Here is an 18,336-nt window from a genome sequence, read left to right as displayed (position 1 = left end):
GACAAAAGTACATGTGCTACCCCTTTACTAACCTTGGATCAAATCCCGACATTGCCTACTGTCCCTTGAATGTCTTCATCTCTGCGCTAGCGTGTCACATTTTCTGCCTTTCTACTGTTTCACGAGGAATAATGACGTGTGAATTGTGGATTTACCTGCAGAGTAGGGAAGTTCTTCTCCATGTCTCCCCAGCTGAGCAGCCACACCTGGTCGTGAGATTTATCATAGTGGAGCTTCACAGGATAAGGGTCAGTGCTGACCGTCTGGAGGGGGACACACAGCCAAACCAAACTGAGCCTTTAAAGACAGCAGGGCCACAGAATAACAATTCAAAGAAAACCTGGAGTTTGCTTTTGAAGAGGCCCCATGTGCAGTGCCGTGGTAATGTTTTTGAAAAGTTCTCCTGCACACTAATGCATCGGGAGTTGACAGGATCAAGTCTTTTCAGAAGGCAGACTGGAGGTGTGCTTTTTATGTATAAAGATGTTTCTGGTGTCGAGCTGCATTTCAAATCAAGTGGTGACAGATGCAATTGCTTTACCACACTGAAGTAATTGCTTTTAGTCTTCGGCAGCAGTATTCCAAGTCAGAACAATTGATGAGTTGTATGTGACAGAAAAGCGCTCCTTGTGCATTATGTCCACCTGAATGCAGACAGACAGGCAGTTCAAAGGGAATAGGGAAAGTATGGGGGGGGGGCATTCAGTCGTTTCACTCTCAGCAACAGCAAGAGAAAGCAATCATCTTTTTTCAAGATTATTGCAACCTTGTAGTCCCACAATTTCCTTTGACTGCAACTTACTTTTTAGAGTATTTGTTTTAGTATGGAGCCTAAATAGTATCGTTTACCTAGGACAAATATATATTGTTTCTCTGAGAGAGCGAACAGCTCCTGAGAGGGTTATTGCAAAAAAGATGAGAATATCCGTTGAATCCTAACTAATCTCTGAGCATGTAGTCATTGGAGAAAACAGGTGTTCATGTTGTTCTTTTTCTCTTGACTAACAACTTCTTTCTGGCTGAGGAAGATTATCAAGATCCTCATCCAATATGCTCTTGTAACTTCAACCACGACTGCAGATCTGTCGGATGAAGCAGGGAAAAAAAAAAAACATACAGCGGCTACAAACATTTCTCTGCGAGCACTTTGCATACAGTATTCTAATTACAAAGTCTTAAGTGTAAATTTAATTGGATACAAATTTCAAAATTCAGTTTGCTCATTAATATTACTTTATGCATGTCAATCATATTAATATTTAAATGAGAAAATGTAAACCAGGGAAACCAGAACCAAAACTCATGTCTCTCGCTATTCGAGACGAGAGATGGGTTCAGGTGGTTAATTATCAACTGCTAATATAATACAAGGAAGCTGAACCTCCAGGCGACTGAATAATGAGTTTGTGACAGTGTCTGGGACAACAACCTGCTTACTGGCAGATCCCTGAGAGGCTCGCAAGCTGTAAACAGCCATCATGGTGTCAGAAACATCTGCAGGGATCCGAGCCACCCTGGATCGACCTGGCACACCCAAAAACCCAGTGACACCGAAGATTTAACTGAATGCTGCTCACGAGAAATGTGCTGAATGTTGTTATGAAGGAATATTGCCATTCTCCCGAGCCCGCCTCTCAAAAATAAAAATTCCCTCAGGAAAGCAAACGGTGCTGCGAGGTGGCAGAGTATTTGCGGGATCGCCTCTTAGACCATCTGTGAAGAAGGCTGCAGGGGTTGCCATGTAACAATATCTATGAGAAGTTGCCAGGTTACTGTATCCATGAAAAGGTGGGTCTACGGGTTACTCAGTCACCACACAAATGTGGAGGTTAAGTGTAAATCTTGACAGTAGCAGTATGTATGAAATGGATCAGGTCAGAGTGTAGCAGTTGAAAAGAAGGTGAAAGAGCGGATCTCAAAGCTGAGAAAGCAGCACTTCAGATCGCGGGTTCATGTGGAACGCAGCAGGGGTGAGGCAACGCTTTTAGACAAGTGAGAAGCCTAAAAGACTTTGTCATGTAGAAAAAAATCCAGCACAGGTGGAACTAAATATGACAAAGTCCTGTAATCTGTTGCCGCGCTGGGGTTTGACATGATTTATTGAATCTGAATTCTCTCCGAATCCCTTTATCAAACGTAATAAGGTTTAGCTTGCAACATTCACAAGTAACTAAAATTACAAATTAAATATCCAAAAATCAATTGAGATCTGTAATCAGCGTTTGTTGGTTGACAAACCAGAGAGCGTTTTGAATGGCAGCCTGATTGATGTTCACAACCTGTGGCAACAACCTGAAAATTAAAGGAGCAGCGGAAGAAATGACATGTTGATTAAATGTATCTTACACCTTAGTTACGTCGCAAGACGCCTGCTGCAAACACTGGAGGAGCTGATTCGGAAGTATTTCGTTTATAAGCTGGAAATATTGATATGACTGAAAGTTGTACTGGGAGCTGCGCTGGACCAATTCACCAGTGGAGTCGGTTAGTCTTGTTGGGCTACAAAAACATGCTGTTTACTAATCATTGAGCAATGTTACTGAGAGGTACTTTTCTTTTCCTTCACAAACAGTCTCTGGTTGAAATATAGACACTTACTTATAGAGATCACTTTAGGCAGATACGTCACGTTTCATTTTAGCTTTTACAGACGAAATGATAATTAGTTACAGCTGATATAATTAGTCACTTTAACTGGCAGGCTACAAATGAGAGGCCTGGTACCTCAATATTTTCTGATATATTTTCATTTCATTACTGTATACTACAAAAACAAAGCGTGGAGAGATTATATCAGTTAGCGTCGGAGTTTAGTGAATCCGGTTATTTTGCCACAGGAGAACCAATCCTAAACCATTTTTTTCCCCTTGTTCTGGGTCTGTTCATTGCTCTTTAGTTCATGTAAGGTTTTTATTTTATTGTCTAATAAGACTTTTTTTATTCTTGTTTCGTTGTCTACAAAACCACGTACAAAGTGCCAATGAACAAATTCATGACTTTGCAGCCCTTTTGCAGCCTGCTACACATTTTGTCAACATCGATTTTTCAATGGACACATTTTATAGATGCGGAAATTATAGTTGTGCGGCTGTCAGTGATAGCGCAAGAATAGAAGAAAAAATAAAAGCAAGTGTCCAAGTGTGTGTTATATAGCAAGTAGTGAGTGAGTGAACAAGGCAGTGATTTCGGACACCGGCAACAGTTTTGGATTGCAGTCTCGCAGTTGTTTTAAATTGACCGTTTAATTATAAATGGCTGACAGATCTCTCTAGAGTCTAAAGTATGCCATGTTTACATCACGCAGCCATGTCTTAGACCCATTACTAAGCAACCAGTTGGTTCAAAGCCCCTCCTGAGTTACTGTTGCTCTGTTGTCATGTCAGCAATGTGCAAAATCTATTAGCCTTATGTGGCCGACCCATTTTTAAGTTTGTTCCATTAACGGTTTTGTCTTTTAACTTCCAGTTATTATTGTCAGCTGTAGTAAACTCAATATACTGGCAAAAGTCTTGGCCCTGAACAGTTCACACAGCCTACTATACATTTCTCAAAGCTGGGAACACACCTCTACACTTATGAGGCGGTCACATGACGTGACAACACAACATCCGCCTGCAGAAGTGGATTAAAAAAAGACCATCTCTGATGCAAGGTTACCTACGGGGTTAACTAGCATAGCTCAACTAGCTTACTGTGTGTCGCAGCAGTACATTAACTTAATGTGTCTATGGTTGAAAAATTGCAAGATTGCTGATGCTAACGCATCAGTATGACGATGCAGGCTACTATTAATAACTTAAGTTAACATTATTTGCAGTTGCCACGGACAATCACTAAAGCAACTGATTTTTGATGTGTTGGTCAGGAAGCTAATTAACAAATATTAACTAAATAATACTTTTTCACCCAACTATGTTTTATTCATAATATAATGTTGAATTATCAACTTCTTACACAACAATAAACCCAAGTAAAGGAAAAATGCAATGTGTCATAACCGAATGAGTCTTGACTGTGACTCTGAACGGCCGCTCACGACAACTTATGTTACGATATCATATTGTTATGAACCAATAATTAAACAAATATGAACACATTCTGACCACAGTAACAGGATCCCGATGCATTGTGGGAGAAAAGATTTAATCAGCACCTCAGCGTAAATAGCGGTCGATGTTTGGCTGGAGAAGAAAGTCTCTGATTTTCTTCCAGTGTTTCACACTGCAAGTCATATTATAAAACTGGTCAGATATATGCTCAAAAGTAGACGTACGGTGTCCACACGCAGTAGGTGTCAGTCTGCGTTGAATTGGTCAATCATTGGCTTTGAACAATATCTGAACATGCCTCTGATAGGCTGAAGATAGCAAGTAGCGAGAGAGAATTAAAGTGTACACGATCGCTCACAATACTGACATATGAAGTGCCAGTTATGCAGCCTCCCGCCTACATCTGAAGCTCACCAGGGTTGGTGAGCATATCGTGTATTAGTATCCTGCTAAATTATTACTCAAGTAGAATATTTTAAGTCCGGACATATCTTGAATACTAGCTGTTTCCAAAAAAGCCTGGATAAAGTTCACACACAATTTGGGTAAAAGCTGGAACATGTAGTCCTAGGCTTTGAAATAGTTGTGTTTCGGGATGAAGGACAATGTACTGTGTCAAACTGAATCCTGAGTCGAAGGAGATGATTTGATGGAAAAAATGTGACCTTCATTCAACAAAATCAATCACAAAAAATACCCATATGAAGTAGTGATTTATTGAAGGTTCTTGTGAAATATGTTGCCTTCAAATCAGTGTAGGAACATTTGGGTTTTTTTTTTTTTTAACACTTTGACAAAATAAGTCACAGAGAAGGGAAAGAAACTCTCTTGTGTCTTGCAACCTTAAGGTTTGTTGGCACAGATGGAGGACAATTTTTAGTATTGTGAGAGAGAACCTTCACTTTTACAAAGGCACAAACAGGAAAGATTTTTTTTTTCTTTCTTTTTTTGCATGCTCTGTGTAAAACTTGTTAACTCCTATCGCAGATACTCTCTGTCATATTTTGTTGTAAGTGTTGTTGGCAAAATGGACATGAACCTGGTTTTCCAATTTAGCCTGAAGATTACCTGGACAGCTTTCTGGGACTGGATGTCAACTATGAGCACTCGATCCAAGGTTGGCTGTGTCACATAAATAAACTTGTCCTTGATGTTGACCGCTGATGACCACACACACCTCTGGACAGCCTCTCCTGGTGAGGTGGGGCACACCTCCTCCTGGAAAAAACAAAAGCACATAAACATACACCGTTAAGTAATTGTTTATCATATCACAAGGAAATACGGATCATTAAAAAACAATTATCTTCATCCAGTCGTTATTCTGTGTTGTTTACTATTTGCAGTCTTATCACCTATGCTAATGTGAGTCGTGTTATCTTGGCAACTTATATAAATGAGCTTTGTGAGCTTCTGCAAAATCAGTGTAATCGCTCCCATTTGTCCACATATAATCCACAGAACAAAGCCTTCAGACAATCCGCGGCTGTTTAGCTTCCATTTCTGGCAGCGCTCGCCTTCCTGGCCACCGAGAACCTTAACCAGCCTTCTGTCTCTGGAGCTCTCCTCCCTTTCGCCCCCTTCCCCGCCCTCCAAGCCTCCAGGCTGTGCCCAGTTGTCTGTGCCAGACTCTGTAGGATGATTTAGGGAGGTGCTGGCCAGTAAGGATGAATGAAGGGGGCTCAGGCATGGTGGGATAAACACTTTCTCCCATATTTACAACCGCAGAGGCAGTCCATGGAGGTTGCCTTCCCACAGGCAAACTTCTCTTAATCAGTAGGACATTAGGTTAGGTATGAAACCTCGGTGAACTATGCACAGGATCGGTTAATTTGGGTATTCTAAAGCAATGCCTTGGCATTTTTGACGTCATAACAGGGTTTTTAATTCTTTCAGTGTCCAGTTGTAGCACCGTCTGTTTTTGATCCAAAACAGGTTGGAGAAGTCAGTTTTAAAAGCCAGACATGAGGTAACATGAAGTAATCGTTGACTCATTGGTATTAAACCCTATGAAACCCCTGCAGATCCACACTATGGTCATTTTGTGTTACATGGCTGTAAAATCTTACTTATTGCACCTTTTAAGATGTGACAAATCGAACATCTGATGCCCAGCTGAGGGTGTGAATGGAGGCGGCTGTAATCCTCCCTGTGTTTATGTGTGTTGCATATGTCTGTATGTGTGTGGGTGCATATCATATATGCGATTTACATAGTAGCTGACAGTTTCTAAAAAGTGCAGATGTGTCTTTTTCCCCTTTATTATGGAAATGCCTACACTCTCCCGATACAGAAAAGAATACATTTTTCATGGATTCACTAAAATCCTTACTGCATGTGACAACAGCAGCACTGGAACTGTGCCAGATAGAATACAATACTGTATCTCTTAATACAGATACTGTAAAAAATACCACTGCGAAATATTCTTTAAAAAGGGGTTCGACTCTTTACAGTTGTGACTGTGGATGATGACATTTAAACAGCCCTGTTGCGAAATATGAGGGTTCTGATATTCCCCAGTTAAGCCACTGGATGATTTGTAATGTTAATATACAGTGGCATGAAAAAGTTTGGGCACCCTTGATCAAAAGTTCTGTTACTGTGAATAGTTAAGTGAGTAGAAGATGAACTGATCTCCAAAAGGCATAAAGTTAAAGATGAAACATTCCTTTAATATTTTAAGCAAGATTACTTTTTTATTTCCATCTTTTACAGTTTCGAAGTAACAAAAAAGGAAAAGGGCCAGAAACAAGAGTTTGGCACCCTGCATGGTGCTTAGTACTTAGTAAGAGACCCTTTGGCAAGTATCACAGCTTGTAAACCCTGTGTAGCTTTTGTAGCCAGCTAAGAGTCTTTCAGTTCTTGTTTGAGAGATTTTTGCCCATTCTTCCTTCTAGTTCTGTGAGATTTTTGGGCCGTCTTGCAGGCACTACTCTTTTGAGGTCTGTCCACAGATTTTCGATGATTTTTTGGTCAGGGGACAGTGAAGGCCGTGGCAAAACCCTCAGCTTGTGCGTCCTGAGGTGTGTTTAGGCTCATTATCCTCTTGTAGAAGACATCCTCTTTTCATCTACAGCTTTTTTACAGATGGTGTGATGTTTTCTTCCAGAATTTGCTGGTGTTGCTTGGTATGAAATGTTGCCCGAGCCACTGGCTGCAACACAAGCCCAAAGCATGATCGAGCCACCCCTGTGCTTTATAGTTCTAGAGGTGTTCTTTACATGAACTTCTTTACACTTTTTTCTCCAAACATACCATTGCTCATTGTGGCAAAAATGTTCTATTTTAACTTCATCAGTCCACAGGACATGTTACCAAAATGCTTCAGGTTTGTTTAGATGTTACTTTACAAACTTCTGACGCTGAATTTTGTGGTGAGGACCCATGAAAGGTTTTCTTCTGATGACTCTTCCATGAAGGTCATATTTGTGCAGGTGTTGCCACACAGTAGACCAGTGCATCACCACTCCAGAGTCTGCCAAGTCTTCCTGAAGGTCTTTTGCAGTCAAACGGGGATTTTGATTGGCCTTTCTAGCAATCCCAAAAGGCAGTTCTCTTGGAAAGTGTTGTTGGTCTTCAAGACCTCTGCTTGACCTCCATCGTTCCTGTTAACTGCTGTTTCTTAATTACATTACAAGCAGAGGAAATGGCTACCTGAAAACGCTTGGCTATGTTTTTATATCCCTCTCCTGCTTTTTGGGCATCAATTATTTTCATTCAGAGTGCTAGGCAGCTGATTAGAGGAGCCCATGGCTGCTGATTGTTTGGATAAGGTTTGGGGAGTCAGAGTATTTTTAAAGCTTTTAAATTTGCATCACTTGGCCTCCCTAACGATTATTGTCAACAAGCCATAGCCCTAACAAGCTAATTAAGATCTGAGACCTTGGTAAAAGTTATCTGAGAGCTCAAATCTCTTGGGTTGCCCAACTCTTGTTTGGTGCTCCTTTCCTTTTTTTCACTGTAAAATTGTAGACAACAAAAATAATACAGTAATCTTGCTTAAAATGTTGAAAAGAATGTTTCACTTTCAGCTTTATGTCTTTTGGCAATCAGGTCATCTTCTACTCACTTAACTATTCACGGTAACAGAAACTTTGACCAGGCGTGTCCAAACTTTTCGATGCCACTGTATGTATCTGTGACACAACAGCAGCCTTCTGTGGGGAGGAAACTGCAGAAAACACTGAAGCAGCAACATCCAAAGTGTAAAAAAGAGAAACTTTACGGAAAAGTAGCAGCACACACACTTCTGCTCTCTCAAGGTGTTTCAAGATCTCAATCCAAACTTACAGTATGATGAAATGCTTATTTCAGAATATTTCAACATTTTGTGCAGTTTTTCATACGGTAGAAATGAAAAGCTGGAATTAAAGTCTCTGCACATAATATCACACTTTGAGACAGATTCATCAGAAATGAAACAAAGTACATCCCACACACGAGGCTCATCATTTACAGACTTTCACCCAAATTTTTATCATGCATCCAAAAGTTGTATTTTCTGTTGTAGCAACTTGTTGATCATCGCAGTTTAAAGTAAACAAAAAAGTCTCTTGTAAAAACTAAGAGCATCCGGTGATAGAAAGTGAAGTGAGATGTTGAGAGGAAGTGCAAATGAGCTGCTGTTTATGTCCCTTTAGGTACACAACATGATTTTCGGATTTACCTCTGCTGCAGAGGCAAGCAAAATAGATACTCCTTGTACATCACAGTGTTTTCCTGAATATTGTGTGCATCACAGTAAAACACTATGTAGTAGTTAAGGATAATGGATTGGCTGTGCAATTACCATGAACGAATCAATCAATGCTGTTTTGCGACGGAGAAGATTTGAGTGCCATGCTGGGAGTGGCCTCGTGTGTTCACACAGCAATCCCCCAAGTTAGCACTGGAACTGGCATCACAGCGCTCGCAGTGATTGATATCCTAATACAAACACCTCTCAGAGGAACGCTTGGCTGATTGTTGTGCATTCATAGCATCGCTTTATGTATAACAGCCATCCAATCAGCACGGAGCTCCTGGATGAAAAGCAGCTCAGAGGAAAGCGTCGATTCAAGAACACATGTAAATCTAACGGATATCTATCAGTGAGCCGCTTTGAATATTTTGCTGCTTGAGAGCCTCAGTGATAAACGGTGATTCAGTGAGGGAGGCTGGGTGTAAAGACTCCACAGAGAGGTGAAACCCCCACTGACTGCATGTGGTCTGTCAATGAATTACATCAAACAGGCTGGCTTTAAGATTGCCCCTGCGTACTTTGGTCTTTCTGTGGAGCAGTACTGATCAGAAGAACACGTATGACTCTCAGAAACCACCAAAGAGCTGCCCCGATCAACATTTTTATAATAACAAAGGAAAAAAAAAAATGACTTGGTAACAATGAAAGGTGTTGCTCATAGTATCGACCAACAGATTCCACTCAGCTCCCTGGAGCATTTCAGCTTCTTGTCTTGGTTTTACAGCCCAGAACTTCACGGTTTTTAGCACAAAAGCTCAGATAAAACTACTGTACACTACCTGCCCAGCACTAACTAGCAGACAGACAAAGTTAGCAACTAGCCGGTGAACATAGTTGAGCAGTTGGCAGCTAAAGTGCCAAATATTTACTTAAGGAGTTTGTGGAGACTAAAAGAGCTAAAAGGAGAGTGAATACCGGACCCGTGGAAACATGATTCAACACACACAACGCTAATGACAATTGGTGAATTTGTAAATAGGCAACTGTTTTCTGCGTAAAGATGTTTTCTACATGCTTGCTACAGTAACTTTATAAAGCGATGATAGGTCTATGTGTTGTTTACAGTTTGTGTGTTGTGCCCAAGTAGCTGCCTCTCCCCCCAAAAAAGCAGGTTTAAAGTGAAACACTTGATAAAATTGACTAAACACTATTTATACTATTTATGTTATACTGCCCTGTTTTTTTTTATTTTGCCCTGTTAAAATTATTATTTTTCTTCATGTTCTCTATCATTGCTGTCCAATTAAAACCATGTTTAAAAAAAAAAACAGTTTCTCAACCCATTAAGGAACATTTAATTATTCAGTTTATCTGAAAACTAAAAAATCACGTACTATGAATATAAGCATTTTTCAGAAATACCACATTATAACGACAGAAATGTTATTATAATGTGATTACTTTGTCAATTTTCAGCCCTACATTTCTCATGGACCTGTCACTATTTGTCATGCACGTGCTTGAGCACATACAGTATAAATGTGGGTGCAAATCGTATCTGTGTGCACTCATATCTAAGCTGATGTCACGGCGATTTTGCCAGTGTCGTTTAAATTTATATGCGCAACAGCAAAACCTTTTCTGGAGCAGGACACCGAAGCTTTAACTGCTCAGCTGCATCTCAATTAGAATCTCAGCTAAATCCCAGTATAAACTATACTGACTTCTAATGATTGATTTCAGTAGGTGTTACTAGGTCAGACAACAGGACTGTTCAAGTGTGTTCTTCAGTCACATACTACCTCATTTTGCCATTCAGAAACACAAACTTTTCCTATTCACCCACAGGAGTTGATTGTAAAACATTTACATCATAAATGTTTTACTATTTCTCATGACATGGTGGAGAATGCAAAGATTTTGATTTATGGCTGCAGAGGACTTGCAACACCGCCGAACACTCCCGTAACATTTCTTTTTTTATTATTATTACGCTATCTGGTTATTTGACATAATGTTCTAATGTAACAAAATAGAGCTTTTAAAGCGAGCGTTCCACATTGAAGTGAGTCCTTGACATGCAGTTCTTTGGACTCAGTGCCTGGTCAAGAATGATGTGCATGTGTTTTGAATGTCTGGAGCTACAGTTCACATTACTTCAGAATAACTCAAATAATGTCTTGAATTATTACACCTCACCTAGTGAGCCAGTTCTGGCAGGCAACTTAAGTAGAGCTATTAGACTCAAACATGACATACTGCACCCTCTGTAGCACATATCCGAGGCACCTTGAGCACAGGGGAATCTATTTAAAGTCATGTTCATCTGCGATGTCGCTCCCTGCATTAGATACCACTGCTACTACAGTAATTAGTTTCACCTCCACTGCAGCATCCACCTGTAGGCTCTGAGGTGGAGTTGTGTTTATCGTCACTCCCCAGTCACAAACCCAGAGCCTGGATGCCAAACATGAACTACTCTGTTATCTCTTACAATATTAATATAAAATACCATGTGAGTTGGGCGAGTGGCCGAAACTTCTTTTGCTTCTTCAAATGACCGAGCCAAGAATGCTGTTGTTTTATAACTTTCAATACTTACTTTTAATATTCACTTCATTTAAAATTGTACAGCACCTTATCAAGAATGGGTCTAGTGCAGCTTGAAATCTGCACTGATGTACTGCATCTATTTGCTGTAAATTGCTCGTTGTTGTTTGACTGTATAGCTCCGTGTCACCTGGTTCATTCTTTTTCTCAACCCTTGAATAAACTTTGTAGTGGTTGCTGCCAGAGTACATCTCAGAAGTCATTCGTGAATCCAGATTGGCCCTGATAAAAATCTGTACTAAATGTGTTGAGCAAAACTACTCTGGTCGAATCACCAGCAATAAAGATATAAAAACACAACACTGACACATTTTCAGCTTATAAAATTGTTATGGCAAATGTGTTTGCAAACAGCTGCTTATTTACAGTATACATCCAGAGGATATGGAGAAACATTAGCATTCATTTGAGGTTGTGTTTCTGGCCACCGCCTAAGAAATATAAGTGTAATATTTTTTTTTAGCTAAAACCAACTCCTTAGAAAAAATATTTGGCTCATAGGCTACTCAAAGTTGAACTTTCTTCACCGGGTCATGCAGCATTTTGAGTAAAAAAAAAAATAAATAAAAAAAAAATCTCATCACAAAGCTTTAAAGTCTGATGCCTACACCACTAAAATTGAGCAGGAGCTACTGTAAAGCGTATGATTTGCAAAAACCTGACAAAAACATTCAGCTGTAAAACCAAACCACACTCAAAGCTAAGCTGAAACAAGACTGATGAATGAAACATAAACCTAAAGTATTTTCTATGTTGAGTAACATTAAGAATATTATTAAAAGGAAACGGTCAAAAGGAAATTTACAGCTGGGAAAATGCTTAACACAAGGATCTTCACATTAAACCTTATGTACATAGTAAATGATTATCTATGCCAACAATAAAGCCCAAATGCTCCTCCTCACACAGATGACTGGGATGGTCCAGGAAAAGTCCAGTGAGTCACTGTTTAAAAAACAAACAAAAAATTTAAAAAAAAATTTCTTGAGCACTCACCTGAAGAGCCAGCAGCTTCTCACTGGGCTTAACGTGTCGTTGTATCTCACATGCCACAGGTTGAATGACTTTAATACCATCTTCATAGAACACATAGAACATGTTGCCAATGCCAAGACCTGTGGGATAGTAAAAACAGCTCTGTTACACACCTTAAGTAGCCCATGACTCCACACAGTGTGAACGTTTGCAGCGGAAATAAGCCTACAACACTGCTATCTACTTCCAATGCATCAAATCATTTAATCCCTCTGATCACAGTTCAGTAACCCCATTACAAAAATTCAATTAACTCAGTCTAATGAATGCTATAGTGGAGCAGAAGCTGTCTAGACGTACCTTCTTCTCGCCACAAAATGTTTGCCACTGTGAGGGAGAAAAAGAGGAAAGCACGGATGAAAATAAATGCAAGAATCAATAGGGTCCCTTTTGTGAGAGCTAACACCCAAACACCAACCCCTATCAAGGCAAAGAGGAAATCAGAACACATGAAAGTTTTACGGAAAATGTCTCTGTGACACCTAGTGCTACAGGCAATCGATGGAGTCCTCTGCTTGGAAATAGTTTGATACGAAACACTGGAAAATGGAGTACAGTCAACAAACGACAAGGGCTGTAAAACAATTCACAATTTTTGGATACTTCAACCCAGGCACGCTGATGTGGAGAGATGTGCAATAAGTCTAAAGAATAAAATCTTAGACATCAGATCATTATCCATCGATATGAGTTTTATGGATAAGTTGCCTTAGACACCCATGAGTAGTCCACAGGTTTCAGGCTCAGATGATTATCATAAGTCATTACGAAGGATTAGTGTGCTGCTCCTTCTGTGGCAAAACCAGTTTTGGCTCTTATAACAGGTAATTTCTCGTTAAATTCATTTAGAGTTGACTAATGACATGAAGTGCAGAATGAAAGCCACATAACACCCTGAGTGCTTTAATGGGCGACCTAACACACAGACCAGCTGGCTTTCAAAGCAGCCACTGAGCACTCAGAGAAGAGATGCCATTATATGACTAAATAAGTGATGTGGAAAGAAAAAAAATCTGGAGCCATTATACAGTTTTATCCACGCGTTTGGGCACACCTGTAGTGAAAAGAAGTAAATACAAACCTTTCAACAAAAAGACCTTAAAATTAGCCTTTCTTCAAATGTTAAGGCAATGTTCATTTTTATTTCTTGAAATTAAAAAATTGATTAAAAAAATAATTGTGGCATGTGCAAAAGTTTGGGAACGTAATTGTAACACTGGGAACTTCATTAACTGGTTAGGCCTTAACTGACTAGTTAGGACCCGTAAGGCAGGTCAAGAAATTTCATTAGGAGTTGTCAGCTGATGACAATTCCAGAGCTGATAAATTCTCTGACTCTTCAAAACTCAACAAACACGGGCTCCTCTAAGCTACTGACTGTGGATACGAAAATGAAGCTCACTGATGCTTACAAAGCAGGGAAGGCTATGAAAAGATATCAAAGCGCTTTAGTTTGAAATTTCCTCTGACTGAAATGTCATTAAGAAATGGCAGCTAAGGGGCACTGTGAAAGTCACGACAAGATCTGGAAGAAAAAAGAAAACTTTGAGATAAAACTGCACTTCTGCTTGCAAAAAAGTGGAAGCAAAACTCCCGTATGACTGCAAAGGACCTGAAGGATGGTTTAGCTGACTTCATTAGAAAAGTAAGTGTTTGAAAGTATTGTGAGTATGAGTCGTTTTGGAAACAAGTGCTGTGCACAGGTGACGTTAAAACTGAGCTCTTTGGCCACAATAACCAAAAGTGTGTTTGGAGAGAAAAATGGAGTAGCATTTGATGTAAAGAACGCCTTGCTAACTGTTAAGCATGGGGGTGCAAATATTCTGTTCTGGGGTTGTGTAGGAACCAATGGCACTGGAGGCATTGCACAAATAGAGGGAAGAATGGATTCCACAAGCACATTTGCATTGCTAGCTTTAGGAGATTCTGGATGAAAATGTAATACAGTCAGTGAAGAAAGTGAAAAGTGGCTGGCTTCTACAACAGGACATTGATCTAAAGCAAAACTCAAAATCCACCGTGAACTACTTAAAGAAACACAAGCTGAAGCTTTTGGACGGCCCTCACAGTCCCCTGACCTGAACATCATTGAAGATCTGTGGGTAGATCTTAAACATGCTGTGTGTCCAAGACAGCCTATAATTATGTCAGAACTTGAAGTGATCTGCAGGAGGAGTGGTTGAAACTTCTAAATTAAGAATAGAAGGACTCTTAGCTGCTAAAAAAAAGTGTTTGCAAGCTATGATATCTGCCAAAGAGGGGGACCTACGCACTGACTTAGTAGGGTACCTAAACTTCACTTCAAAAATCGACAAACATGTAATTTGCCTAAAGGTGCCCAGACTTTTGCAAACAATTGCACAGTTACTTTCCATGCAAATATCAGAGCAAATTCTGCTACGCAATCAGTATTATCAGTATTATCCTCCTACCCACCAGCAGCACTACTATCCTCTCACACTGGCTTTTTAACTGTGACCTTCTCTCTCATTGTTCATCTGTCCCCCAGTCTTCCCTCTGCTCCATCCCATCTTCCATTTTCAGGCATTTTCAGTCTACAAACCAATCTCCAGCCCAATTCACATCCGATTCTAATCTTGCCTCTAATGCAATGCTCATTCCTGTTGTCTCTTGCTCAGGTGGACAGATGCAGAGAAAGTAAAAGGGAGGAGACAAAGCCAACTAGACATTGCTTTGCTGTTAGTCAGCCTTAATCTTTCAAAAGTGCTTCGTCAAGTGTTTCCTGTGCACTCTTGCATACCTTTTTGCTCATTAAAAGTTGCACAAAACGAGTGGGGTCTAAAGATAGAGGGACAAGGAAGGAAATGCAAGGACAAAACAAAAAGAAAAACAACACAATTTATTTGAGATGTGCCAAAAATAGAAAATGGAGAAAATGGAAAAGAGGAGTTGAGATGAGATCTTGTGTACTGCGGTCTTTTCCAATAGCCCACAGTATTGATGCTATTCATCACTTGGCAGAGAGACCATGGCTGTTTTGCGCATACCAGGGGCCCATACATCAACTTCATCATCCATGTAACAAAACAAGCTGGCTGCCACTGTAGGGGGTGAGTTCACTCTTTCTGGCCGTAATAACTGTGTTTCCACTGGGCTCCGACTATCAGGAACGCCATGCTTACCAACCAGCCTGGACTCTGCCATTCCTACCCGTCAGCAAGGTTACATAAATTCAATTTGTTTACAAGAGCATGCCTCTGTGACGGTGGGCCAAATAGCCTGTGGTGGTCACCATAGTGGCATGGCAGAAGACAGTGAATGCATAATATAGGTAGACTAATTGGGTCAGAGTAGATGCAAATGCAAAAGGTAACTCAGATGACTGCCTTGGGTGTGCAGGTTTGTTGCTGCTCTTTCCAGAGATTTTCCCAGAGGTTTCTTGGAAATATTGACCTGTGCAGTGTGATTAAGTTATACTTTAATTATAAGCACTACACAAATACTTTATCATTGACAAACTGCTAGTGTTGTAAGAAGCTGAGTGCCGGCTCACTGCTGTAGGTAGTTATGAGACAGCAGAACAGGAATGCTAATGAAATGGAGAAAAAATCTTTCCATCTTCCTCATTTGCACTGATACAAAACAAATATCGTTTCACTGCCGTGATTCATACAGAGCAGGTACACCACATAGCTATTACTGTAGTGTCTTATGTGTGTTGTGTGTGTAGTAGGATTTTATATGCACCTTTCATCACCCACTTACAGTACCATCCATTATTAAGATGCCTCTGGACCCCCTGCTTTGGGTCTTAGGCAAGACCTGTGGATCTGAAGATCAGCACCAATTTGTGATTATTGTTTAATACTAATTTCAATTCTCTCTCAAATAGAAAGTGTTTTTTGTTTTTTAAACAGAATCAGAATCGCCCAATACTCATTTTCTTAAAGGCTCTAAAAACTTAGTTTCTTAATAAGTTTCATACATTGAGCAAAGGGGTCCTACATTGCACGTCTGTTTGTCCTGAATAAAATTGACTTGACTCCATTACCACACTGTTTTTGGTAAAAGTTATAAAAATTCTAGTTATCTGACGTAAGAGATACCTGTATTTTTACTTTCGTCTTTGCTTTTCTGACTTTTTTGAAGTGGGCTCAGTTCGAAAAAAAGTGACACACTTTACATACATCCCTCCACCAATAAGCAATATTGGAATTTAACTATGAGGACAGTAGTTTGCTTGTTACCTCCACCAAGGAGGTTATGTTTTCACCCATGTCTGTTTGTTGGTTTATTTTTCGGCAGGATTAAGCAAAAAGTGCTGAAGCGATTTGCACCAAAGTTGGTGGAGTGATGGGGCATGGGCCAGGGAAGAACCCATTATATTTTGGGGCAGATCCGGATCATTTACTATTTTTTTCTCTTAAGTCTGGTGTATGTTGCTTGACAATGACTGGCTCTACTGGGTGCATTTTAGTTTGCTTATGTTTCCAGGCCACTGTCAGAAAAATGTGATCAAATCTCACCTACACAGCCTTGAAGTTTTCAACTCTAAAACATTGGGGCTCTTTTTAGAAATTGCCGCTCAAATAGGAGTAAATTGTGTTTTTATTGGGGACTATCTTCGGCCACATATTTGGTGCACCAGTAATTGTTCATGGCTCCAAGATGGTGTATGTGTGAACAACTCCATAAAAAATCATAGTGTCCAAGTTCATTGTAATGAAGAGAGATCACCCAGTGCAATGATGTGACTCGTTGATGTTTAAGAATTTCTGGACAACAATTGAGCTCAATGTGTAAGAGGAATAAGAGATCAGGCTACACAGGTAGTACTTGCTAGAAAGATGAGTTGGGCGTTGGTTTCGATCTTCTAATGGCATTTGCTGATTAAAAATATAAAATATCACTAGCCTTATCCTTTATTTACAAAGGGACAGTAGAAAACTTAACATCCAGTGGTAAAAAGCAGAAGAATAGGACATTGTGATACCTTTCTTTACCTCAACTCTAATGCACATTGAGCTCTAGGGGGTAAAAAGAAGGTACTAAAAGCAGTACTGAAATTTATTTTTTCTTGGGTGATTTGCAAAATGTAAAAAGTTGACATAGTTGCAGGTAAGTCATGAAGGGTCATTTTAAACAGAGATACTTCAGGACTAATTCAAAATGGCCTCCAACTGATCAAGTCTTGGTCTTTCTAGAGTTAAAGCGCATACTGATGAAAAAATATTAGTTTTAGTTCTTTGTGCTTCTCACTTGCCTTCATGGGTGTGTATTTCCAAGTCTTTCAGCTTATATATATATATATATATATATATATATATATATATATATATATATATATATATATATTTTACCATCCATTCTTTAGCCATCAAATTCCTATGATTTGTTAAAAGCTTTTTTGTTGCTTTTAGCAACTCTGTGCTACATATATTTTAGGACGCTCGACGATTGAGGGCTAACTTAAACGGAAAGTACCAGACAGTACTATTTACAGTCAGGTAGAGTAAGAAAGCTTTTTAAATAACAGGACTGACTGCACTAGAATTAGAGCTGGAAGCCTGTGGGGGACTGAAGGCTGTATCATCTCTTTAAGAGGAAAAGTACTCAAAAGACTTAATCCTTGGAGAAATATCCCTGAGAGTTTTGGAAAAGTACAAGTTACTGGAGAGAGCTTGAAACATCAAAGCTTGAAAAATAAAACTCTGTTTGTGCCTCATCACAAACAAAAGCTGCTATTTGAGACATGGAGAGATAAATATCTATCTTTGCAATGAATGTGTGATAAGTGCCAGGTTTTTTTCATCTCATTAAAAAATTTAAAAAGAAAAGATTTCATTACATTTTTTAATTTATTATCAGCTTTACAAAGGTTTGCAAAGTCACTTAGGCTGACTAAATCTATATAACCTTTTAAGCAGTTCAGTTTACATACTTGGTTTAATCTAATGTAAAATAAATCACTACAAAGGTTAAATTCTAATTTCTTTT

General features: G+C 39.5%; 1 protein-coding gene across 1 annotated transcript in view; it reads right to left on the bottom strand.

Annotated features, from left to right (window-relative positions):
- fstl5 (follistatin-like 5) overlaps positions 1 to 18,336 on the bottom strand; it is a 157,857-nt gene that overhangs the window by 11,515 nt on the left and 128,006 nt on the right. Inside the window, exons 11-14 of the mRNA XM_040120213.1 lie at positions 12,679 to 12,705; positions 12,340 to 12,458; positions 5,118 to 5,267; positions 156 to 263 (exon numbers count right to left, since the gene is read on the bottom strand). Coding sequence (XP_039976147.1) covers positions 156 to 263; positions 5,118 to 5,267; positions 12,340 to 12,458; positions 12,679 to 12,705 — 404 coding nt within the window. The remainder of the gene's footprint in view (positions 1 to 155; positions 264 to 5,117; positions 5,268 to 12,339; positions 12,459 to 12,678; positions 12,706 to 18,336) is intronic.

Source organism: Xiphias gladius, chromosome 23, assembly GCF_016859285.1.
Source record: "Xiphias gladius isolate SHS-SW01 ecotype Sanya breed wild chromosome 23, ASM1685928v1, whole genome shotgun sequence".
Taxonomy (NCBI): Eukaryota; Metazoa; Chordata; class Actinopteri; order Istiophoriformes; family Xiphiidae; genus Xiphias; species Xiphias gladius.
Note: the sequence above shows the minus strand (reverse complement) of the source record. Positions and strands in the feature narration are given on the sequence as shown.